The sequence below is a fragment of the Muscardinus avellanarius genome, assembly GCF_963383645.1.
Source record: "Muscardinus avellanarius genome assembly, chromosome: 16".
NCBI lineage: Eukaryota > Metazoa > Chordata > Mammalia > Rodentia > Gliridae > Muscardinus > Muscardinus avellanarius.
Window position 1 is genome coordinate 2,666,792 of NC_137802.1, and position 10,631 is coordinate 2,677,422.

General features: G+C 61.9%; 1 protein-coding gene across 1 annotated transcript; it reads right to left on the minus strand.

Annotated features, from left to right (window-relative positions):
- Positions 1-950: 950 nt before the first annotated feature.
- Positions 951-10,412, minus strand: KLF16 (KLF transcription factor 16; the record flags this gene model as incomplete). Its single annotated transcript, XM_080713896.1, has 2 exons — positions 951-1,252; positions 9,992-10,412. The coding sequence occupies 2 exons, from the start codon at positions 10,410-10,412 to the stop codon at positions 951-953; spliced, it is 723 nt and encodes a 240-aa protein (XP_080570022.1).
- Between the last annotated feature and the right edge of the window lie 219 nt (positions 10,413-10,631).

The following is a 10,631-nucleotide window of genomic DNA, read 5'->3' on the forward strand; positions in this document are numbered from 1 at the left end:
CATGACAACCAAGGTCCTGTAAGAGATTGTCTGTCACGCAATGCCAGAGGCCAAAGTCGGGGGCCCAACCCCAGGAAAAGCAGGGCCCATGGCGATACCCCCCCCCCAGTCACACACACGCACGGCCAGAGGGGGAGCGAGGCCCCCAGCTGGCCCAGCCAGAGAGGAGAATAAATAAACCAGTATCTGCCACCGCTCTGTCCCAAAGTGAGTCTAAATCATCCTTGAAAGAACCGGGATTCCCTACCTGCCTCAGTCTCCCAGGCAGGGCCCGGAGGCCTCTGGAAACATCAACACCTGCCCCCTCCCAGGGGCCGGGGTGCTGGGTGGCCCCTCGGGAGGGCAGAACCTGTGGACACCTGAGATTGAGTACCCGAGTTGGGGAGGGGGGCTGGGCGGCACCCCTCCCCATTTCCCTGAACATCTCCAATGGCTTTCGGTGGGGTGGGGTGGGGTGGGGACAGGCAGGGGTCCACAGGAACCCCTGGTCCGTCTATGGCTCTGTACCCAGTTCATCCCAACCTGGAGGGAGCGGCCTGAGGGCCAAGCACTGTGAGGGGAAAGCTCCCCAGGGCCTGCTCCACCCCCAACGGGCACCCCCAACTCTGGGCGGAAGGCAGAAAGTAGCAGAGGGCTAGGGGAGGGCCTGGGCGACCCACTGGGGGGGTCCCTGCAGAACAAACAGGAAGACAGTAACAACCATGGCTATTTACAGACACTGCCCGGTGCCCGGGGCCACCTCCGAGGCCCGCTGACCCAGGTCCAGTCTCTGGCCCTTCCTTGCTTTCATGAGGAGCGGGGGACATCTTCAGGGTCTGCAGTCGGCTGGAAGGGGCCAGGGGTCCCCACTGGTACCCGCACAGGCCCCAGAGGGCAGGAGCGTCCTCCCTTGCTGGTGGTCCAAGGCGAGGCCCGGCGGGGCCCACACTCAGGGTGGGTGGACCAGGGCCCTACATGCCGGCGGGGGCTGGGCTGGGCACGGGGCTGGGCGCGGGGCTGCTGGCAAGGCTGGAGGGCAGCAGGTCGCTGGGTGAGGTGCTGCGGGCGCCAGGGCGGCGGAGCAGTTCTGGGCGGAAGCCGGGGTGGCGGCGGGCGTGTTTGGTCAGGTGGTCGCTGCGGGTGAAGCGCTTGGTGCATAGAGGGCAGGGGAAACGCTTCTCGCCCGTGTGCGTCCGGTGGTGGCGGGCCAGCTCGTCGGAGCGCGCAAACTTCTTGTCGCAGCCGGGCCAGTCGCAGGCAAACGGGCGTTCACCTGGACAGAGGGAGGACAGAGCGCGGTCAACAAGGGGAGACGAGCGATGGAACAGGTGCCCAGCACGCACCAGGACCTGGGTTCCATCCCCAGCCCCAGGAAAACCACCAAGCAGTAACAGATAATAAAACGAACAGCCACAGAGTCAGCCCCCACCCAGCCTTAAGAGCCCACACGAGGAGCTCCTCCCCAAGCTGCTGGCGCTGTCCTTCAACCTGTGAGCCTCCTCATCCCCCCAAGTCCCAGCGAGCCCACCTCCTCTGTGCTAGGATCTTCCAGACGGGGGTACCCAAGCCAGACCCTGCCCTGAAGCAAGTGTTTTCTACTACCCTGCCCACTTCTGCCCGCTGTGCCCTGGGGCACCCAAAGGCCTCAGGTGTCTGAGCCTGGTGCAAAGAAAGGAGACCCAGGGGCAGGTTCCCTGGCAGGACCCCCTCCACTGACCCTCTGTGGATCGAGGGTCACGAGAAGAGCCCCCCACACACACACCCCGGGTCACCTGCAGCCTGGTACAGCCAGGTCGGGCTGGTCTCCACCCCTGGTACATTGCCCAGAGTAGGAGTGGGCCGGTGCAGGAGGATGCCCAAAGGAACTACCACCCAAAGGGCAGAGCTAGGCTGTGCCAGGGGCGGCGCCTCAGGGAAGGGATGGGCCCAGGTGCACTTGACCCGCCCCCCCAGCAGAGGGCACTGGAAAGAGGAGGGCCACCTCCAGCAACTTCCTCCACAGACCCCCTCCGTCCTCGAGGGGCCCAGCAGCTGCTGCCGCTACACCCCATACACAATGCTGTAGAACCCGGTCCCCCATGTAACCTGCCTCGCGCACACAGCATGTTTAACAACTGGGTGGTCTGGGCAAATGGTCTCCATGGACTGGGGAGGGGACAAGCTGGTTCTGTTCTTACAATCAATTGGGTCACTCAGGACCCCAAGGACTTGGACTATGTGGTGGTGGTGGTGGGGGGGGGGGTCAAAGGAGCCCTGCACCTTAAAAGAGTGAATGAATCTAGCCAGGCATGGTGGTGCAGGCATGTAATCCCAGCATTGGGGAGGCTGAGACAGGAGGATCGCGGTTCAAGGACAGCCTCAGCTACTTAGTGAGGCCTTCTGCAGTTTAGTGAGACCCTGTTTCAAAATTAAAAATCGAGGATTATACCCAGGGGCACTCTACCTCTGAGCTACACCCTCAGCCCCATTTTATTTTTACATCTTATTTCGTCTTTTTTTTTTTTTTGGTGGTACTGGGGTTCCTGGAAACCCTTCTACCTCCGGGCTACACTCCCAGACATACATACATATATACATATATACATATATATATTTGGAAACAAGGTCTCTTAAGCCAGCGCCGCTGGCTTCAAACCTGTGCAATCTTCCTGTCTCCACCTCCCAAGCGCGGGGATTATAAGTGTACGTCTTGTATTGTTGCATGGGTGTGTAGGGTGCTGGGGATCGAACCCAGGGGCATTCTACCTCTGAGGTACACACCCAGCCCTATTTTTACATTTTTACTTTTGAAACAGGGTCCTCCTGTCTCAGCCTCTGGAGGACTGAGATTCCAGGCATGCGTTACCAGGCTGGACTACTTTAGTTTGAAACAGGATCTGGCTAAAGTAAGGCGACCTGGCCTGAACCTGTGGTCCTCCTGCCTCAGCCTCCCCAGTGGCTGGGATTACAGGTGCGCTACTGAGCCCAGCTAGCTGCTCAGTTTTGAGAAGCTGGGTAGGTGTGCACGGTCTGGACAGGCTGGCATGGGAGTCTGCGCGGGAGACAGAGGACCAAGTCCCCCACGGGAGCCACCACCTAGTCTCAGTATTGCCATGACAGGGCCAGGATGGTGGGCACCACCTACTGGGCCTGCAGCTACTCAAGCTGGCCCGAGCAACACTGTCACCAGTATGGGACAGCTACGGGAGAAGGAACGAGGTCCAGCGGGCTCCACTTGGGAGGCTGAGGCAGGAGGACCGCACAGGTTCAAAGCCAGCCTCAGCTACTTAGTGAGAAAAAGCCCCAAGGAGGACCCAGGAGAGGAGTACAGAGGCGACCAAAAGCCCAAGGCAGGGACCACAGGCTAGACACAAAGCTGGGCTTAGACAGACCTGGTGACATCTCTGCTCTAAGCAGCTCAAGGGCTGGCCAAAGGAGAAGGGCTGAGAGGGGAGGGAAGGTGGGCAGGGCCTGAGCACCAATGGGCCCCCACCATCACCCCACCCAGGAAGAGCCAGAAGAACACTTCCCTCCCCCCACCTGCTACCCGGGATAGAGCACCCCAGGAGGGACAGGACGGGGATCAGAGCCAGCACACACCCTCCGAGCTGTCTTGAGCTGTCTTGCGAGGCCTGCGGGGAGGGTACCACGGGTCACGCTCACACCTAGAGGACCCACAGGTCCCAGGAGTATGACCCCAGGCTGCTGGGAAGGGGAGCTAGTACCATCTTCAGAGTGTGGAAAAACTGTCCCCAAGACCAGCAGCAGCCCCATATCCCTGGGGCTGGCCCCTCCACACCCCAGGCCTCCCCTAAACCATCCAAGAGGCGGGCTTGGCAGCAGAAAGGCAGCAAGGGGCTCAGAAAGGGATCTCTACCCCTCCCCATCCAGATCTGACAGCTCCAGAGGGCCTCGGTCTGGGGGCAGGGGCCTCTGGTTCCGGGAGCACTGCCGGGATGGGGGCTGTTCTTCTGAGAGGGGGCATGCCACCCTGTCGCCATCTTGCAGGGGGCAGGAGCCGGCTCACTTCCCCTTTCAGGGCCAGGCCTGGTCCCGCCTCCCATCCCCCTCCAGCCCCCGGTTCCACTTCGCGAGCAGGTTGCGCGGGCGGGAGCGGTGCCAGCGCCGCCCGCAGGGAACACAGCTGCCGCACGTAAGTCGGGCGGCGGCGGGTCATCCGCAGCCCCGGCCGGCCCCGCTCACGTGGTCCTGCGCCCACCGGAGCAGAGGCCCGGGCCAGGGTCGTCTGGCCTCGCCGGCCTGGGCGCCTGCCAGCCCCCGCCCCGCACCCTCGCTCCCCAGGCTGGGGCGCAAGTGCGCTCGTGGGTGGCAGCGCGATCCCGGCCACACGCCCACCAAAGGCCTGCCCAGCCTCAGCACCCTCTCACCAGCCACTCGTGGGGAGGGGGCTGGGGCTGAGTCTGGGGGTGCAGGTGGGGATGGCTCAAGCCCGAGCGGCGTGGAGTTCAATTTGGCCACCTGGCCTGCCTGGATGGTGGCCGGGGAGGAGGGTGCTGCAGGCGGGGCCAGCGGGAGGGCCTGTGGGCGGGGCAGGTGGACTTGACCCTCTGCCTCAGGGCCAGGGTAAGCGAGGGGCAGCCACACGGGCAGGCACCGGGGTGCCATGCAAGCTCAGAATATGCTGTCCAGCCCTGCGTGGTGGCGCATGCTTGTAACCCCAGTATTTGGGAGGCTGAGACAGGAGGATCGGGTTTCGTGGACAGCCTCAGCTACTTAGTGAGGCCCTGTGCAACTCAGTGAGACCCTGTTTTAAAATAAGAAATAAAACACCGGGCATGGTGGCGCTCGCTGGCCTCAGCTACTTAGTGAGGCTCTCAACAACTTAGTGAGACCCTGTTTCCAAATAAAGAATAAAATAGGTCTGGGAGTGCAGCCCTGAGGTAGAAAAGCCCCTGGGTTCCACCCCCAATACCACACACACAAAAAAGAATTAAAAAAATAGGGCTGGGGGTATAGCTTGGAGGTAGAATTCGCCTGGGTTCCATCTCCAATACAAAAAAAAAAAAAAAAAAAAAAACTGTCCATTGACTCCACAAGGGGAGGGGTCGGCTTTCCTGGCCTCAAGTCCTTCATCTTGTGGGCGTGGTATCTGGCCCGCCCAAGCCCAACCGTGAACCCAGGGCAGGGGCCAGCATGGGCTTGGCACCTCTCCCTGGACAGAGCCCACAGCCAGGGATCTGCCCTTCAACTGCTCACAGCTGCCCTGTGGAAGCCAACCTGGCTTAAAAGAGGGGTGCAGGCTGGGCGTGGTGGCCGCCCAGATAAGGGGATGGCAGGTTCGGGGCCAGCCTCACTCTCAACTTAGTGAGACGCTGTCAAAATAAATGCTAAAATGGGGTGCGTGCAGCTCAATCCCCAATACCATGAATAAATAAACAGGGCTGGAGATGTCGCCTCTGGTGCAGCTCAATTCACAGAACCATACACAGGAGGTGCGGACCCTTTGAGACCCATCAACAGCCCAGGCCACAGCCACTTCCCCCTTCTCGAGGGGCTCGGGGGCGAGAATGAGGGGACACCCCGTGCGGCTCCCCCCAAGGCCGGTCCTCCACGGGTATCATTCACCACCTCCCAGCCCGTCTGAACCACTTTTATCAGGGAGCCTGGGTGGGGGGTCGTTATCGAGCCCTGCAATGTGGGGATCCTCCCCCTCCCACCAGCTGGGAAGCCTGCAGCTGTCCCCTAGATGTAGAGGCAGGGAGCAGTGAGCAGTGGGGGGCTGGCGGAACCCCACTTCCACCCTCTCGGGCCCAGCACCCTCCAGGACTGCCAGCCTGACCCTACAGGAGTCCCCAGCTCTGCCTGGGCGTGAGGGGCTGCTTCCCCTCCCAGGCCCGTTTCCCTACCTGCCTCTTCTCCTGGGGCCCCTTTTCAGCAAGCTGTCATATAACCACTTTTCTGGTTGAATAGGGCTGCCCAACCAGAAAAGTGGGGCCACGCTGGCTTTCTGCACCCCATGTCCCACACTACTCCCTCCAGAGGTGCCCCACCTCAACCCCTTTCGTCCTAATCCCTTCTCTCTAAACGGATTTTCCTGAGAAGCCAAGCCTGCCTCCTGGCTTCCCCAACCCACCCCCACCTCAACCATGGGATTAGGTGCAGCCCTCCACCTGCCTGCCCCGCCCTCAAAACCAGTGTGTGTGGGGGGGTCAGCCTTCAACCTCCTTGCAAGATCTGCCCCCCACTGTCCTTGCACAGCAGGCATCTGCGGTTCAGAAATACTTTTCAATCTTAGGTAAAAAGGATCTCTAGAGAACAGCTCAAGCCGGGCCTGGCGGCACACACTTGTAATCCTAGTGCTTGGGAGACCAAGGACCTCAGGTTGGAGGACAGCCTCGGCAACTTCGTGAGACCCTGTTTCAAAAGAAAAATAAACCGGGCGTGGTGGCGCACCCTTGTAATCCCAGCATTTCGGAGGCTGAGACCAGAGATCTCTGGTTCAAGGACAGCCTCAGCTACTTAGTGAAGCCCTCCGTAATTTAGGGGAGACCCTGTTTCAAAAATTAAAAAATAAAAATAGGGCAGGGGCTATATCTTGGAGGTTGAATACCCCTGGGTTCCATCCCCAGGCCCCCCAAAAATAAAAATAAAGATAAAATAGAAAGCCTGGCGTGATGGTGCACACTTGTAATCCCAGTACTTGGGAGGCTGACACAGGAGGATCGCACAGGTTTGAAGCCAGCTCAGCACCTTAGTGAGGCTATCAGTAACTTAATGAGACCCTGTTCCCAAATAAAATCTAAAATAGGTCTGGGAGTGGAAAGCCCCTGGGTTCCATCCCCAGTACCACAATAAATAAATAAGTAAACAAATAAGTAGCCGGGCGTGGTGGCGCATGCTTGTAATTCCAGCATTCTGGAGGCAGATGCGGTTCAAGGCCAGCCTCAGCTACTTAGTGAGGTCCTTTGCAACTCAGTGAGACCCTGTTTCAAAATAAAGAATACAAAATAGGGAAGGGGGTGTAACTTGGAAGTCGAATGCCCCTCGGTTTCATCCCCAAACCCACAAAAGATAAATAAGCAAATAAATAAAAATAAAACAGGATGGGAGTGTGGCTGAAAAGTAGAATACCTCTGGGTTCAATCCCTAGGACAAAACAATAAAAAAATAAAAAAATAAAAAAGTGCAGCTGGCAGTGCAGCTGGGCATGGTGGTGTACGCTAGTAATCCCCGCACTTGGGAGGCTGAGACAGGAGAATTGCATGGGTTCGAAGCCAGCCTCAGCTACTTCATGAGCCTCTCAGCAACTTAGCGAGACCCTGTTTCCAAATAAAATAGAAAAAAGGTCTGGGAGTATGGCCCGGAGATAGAAAGCCCCTGGGTTCCACCCCCAGTACCACACACACACACACACACACAAAAAAAAAAAAAAAACAGTGCAATATGCCTGGTGTGGTGGCACACTTTTGTAATACCAGCGTTGGGGAGGCTAAGACAGGAGGATGGCGGTTTGAGGACAGCCCCAGCTACTTAGTGAGGCCCTTTGCAATTCAGTGAGACCCTGTTTCCAAATAAAGAATAATAGGGCTGGGGGTGTATCTTGGGGGTAGAATGCCCCTACCTGGGTTCCATCCCCAGTACCACCCCCCCAAAAAAAAGGCAGCTGGGGAGTGTGACCTTGCCACACCCCCAACCCTGGGACACCTGTGGCTGTCACGACTGGGGGAGCTCTCGGCATCCACTGGGTGGAGCCAGGGTCACTGCTCAGCACCCTGCAAGGCCCACCCCTGAGAAGCACCTCAGGGCCTGGAGCGCTGGAAACCTCATCCAGGCCTGACTCCTCTCCGGGGAGGGGTCAGAGATCCCCACAGGGGCCCAAGGCCTTCCAAGGAGAGCGGAAATGGGGATAGAGGAGATGGAGGTGGTGACAGAGCAAGGAGTGACAGCCAGCCTCTCCTCCCGCCCCCATCCCCTGCTCGCTCTCGCAGTATCCACGGCAACACGTCAACATCTCCCACAGCTTCCAAAGGCCTCCCCGCCCTGCGCAGGGGTGCCCTAGGGGCTAGATCCCCTAGGTCTGTGGGTCCGGCTCTACCCTCCTATTAAAAAAAAATCCTTCAGCCCCTCCCTCCTCGCCAGGTCTTCTCCGCCTCTCACCCCCAGGGTTACGTGGGGCAGAGACTCTGGGGGTGCCAGGCCTCACACCGCCCCCACCTCCTGCTCCCCGCTGCAGTTTGCTGTCTGTCAAATGGAGCTAAGCCAGAGCGCTGCACCTTAACCCAGAAGTCCGTCCCCAGGCAGAAGCAGCGGGACAGGACTCCTACAACCAGTGCTCCTCAGAGATGGCTCTGTGAACAGCTGGTGACCATCCCTGAGGGCTCCTCACCAGAGCTGTTCCAGAGCTGCCGTGGAGAAGCCAGCTGGCCTCAGGACCCCCCAAAATGGGCTCCATAGCCCCCTGTCCTTCCCTGGGGGCTGGGAGAACCAAAGCCTCTTCCATCAAGAGAGTCCTTTTTAGCCAGGCGTGGTGGCACACACTTGTAATCCCAGTATTTGGGGAGGCTAAGACAGGAAGATGACGGTTCGCGGCCAGCCTCAGCTACTTAGTGAGGCCCTTTGCAACTCAGTGAGACCCTGTTTCAAAATAAAGAATAAAAAATAGGGCTGGCGTGTAGCTCCAAGACACAAAGCCCCTGAGTTCTGTCCCCAGTACCACACACAAAAAAAGAAAAAGAGACTTCTTTTTAAACCAGCCTGAACAATTTTGCCAGACCCTGCCTCAAAGTAAAACAAAAAGGGGCTGGAGATATAGCTCAGTGAACAGAGCTCATGTGGGTTCAAACTCCAGAACCCAGCAAAAAAAAAAGAAAGAAAGAAAAGAAACCAGGTCAGGCAGGGAGAGCCTGAGAGAAAAGGTAGCAAACCGGCACACTAGGCCTTGAAGGAGCCCGGCCATCTGCACCCCGCCTCCTTGGGGCAGGACCCGAACTGAGGGTTTGGGATGAGAAAGTCGGAGTTTCTCCCTCCACAGACCCCCACTTCTCCCCATGGCTACTGAGACCAGCAAACTCTGCTACAAGCTGCTCTAAGTCCTGGACCCCAACCTAGAGCTTAGAGACACCTCCTTTACTGACCCCCAAAACCACCCTGCCACCTTCGCACACATACCCATGTCCCTCCCTCCCGCAGAGGTGGCTAGTAACACCCAGGACGCCTCAACGCCAAAGTACAACCCACCCTAAATCCCCTCCTGGTCCCCGAGGGGGACAGGGCCCAGGCACACTCGGGGCGAACAGAAGTCAGGCCCCCTGCGCCCACCACCCCACTCCTTCCTCTCCTCCTGCCCCTGGTTTCGGGTGCGGCTCTTCACACCCAACACCGAGGTCCAACGCCACCAGGCGCGGGAGGCGCGGGCCCCGCCCGGGGACCCCGGCAGGGCCATCTCGGGATCTCGGTCGCGGATCCCTGCATCCTGTCCAGCGTTTGCTCCGTGGGAGCCCCTGCCCGCCTCCCCGAGCGTCCCGCGGCCCAAAGCCAACCCCAAAACGGCCTGAGAGAGAGGCCCCAGCCCGCATCCATCTCCGCGCAGCCCCCAGACCCCCGCTCCTGCCCGCCGGCCTGCGCCTTCCGGGAGGGGCGAACACGCCAACACCTCGGAGCTGGAGCGGCGCCCAGGCCCGCCCCCCGCCGCCCACCCCAACTCCGCGCCCGGGCGGCCGGGGCGCACCGGCCCGCGGGTCCCGGGAGGCCCGGGAGGGGCCGGCTCGCTCGCCCCCGGGGCCCCTCCCGAGCCGCCACCGCACCCCGGGCCCAGCCCGCGCTTCCCGAGCGCGCCGGCGGCCTCGCTGCGGCCGAGGGCGGAGCGGAAAGCGTGCCGGACGCCCCCGCCCCGGCCCCGCGGACCCCCGCCCCGCCGCGCCGAGCAGGGCGCCGAGGCTGGGGGGGCCGCCGCCGCCGCCCTCCGCGCCGCCCGACCGCGTGGCCGCCACGCCCCCGCGCCCCACCCACCCAGGCCCCGCCCCCGGCGGCGGCGGCGGCGCGCCCCCTCGGCGGCGGCGGGGGAGGGGCTCACCTGTGTGCGTCCGCAGGTGCGACTTGAGGTGCGAGGACTTGTAGTAGGCTTTGGCGCAGCCCGGGAACGGGCAGCGGTGGCTCTTGGCGGCGGCGGCGGCGGGGGCGCGGCCCGAGGACGGGGACGGGGCGGCCGCGGGGCAGGAGGCGGGCGAGCCGCCCCCGGGCGCCCCCGGCCCGCCGCGCAGGTCGGCCAGGATGCTGGCGGCCAGCAGGTGGGGCGCGGCGGCGGCGGCGGCGGCCGGGGCGGGGGGCGGCGGCGGCCCCGGGGTCTCCCGCCGCGCCGCGCGCACCTCCAGGCCGGCGGCGGCGGGGCCCGCGCCCTCGGGGCCCGGCCGGCCGCGGTGCACCACGGCGCCCGAGGAGATGGCCATGAGCACGTCGGCCGCGAAGTAGTCCACGCACGCCACGGCCGCCGACATGCCGGAGGGCGCCGAGCGGGTCCGCCCGTCCGGCCGGCGCTGCTCGAGTGCGGGCGGCGGCGGAGGAGGAGGAGGGGGAGGCCGGAGCGCGCCGCCGCCCGCGCTCGCCGCCCCGCCCCGCCCCGCCTGACGCGCCCTGACGCACCGGAGCCCGCGGGGGCGGCCCGGCCCGCCCCGCCCGGAGGACGCCCCCTCGGGGCGCCGCGGCCACGCCCCCGC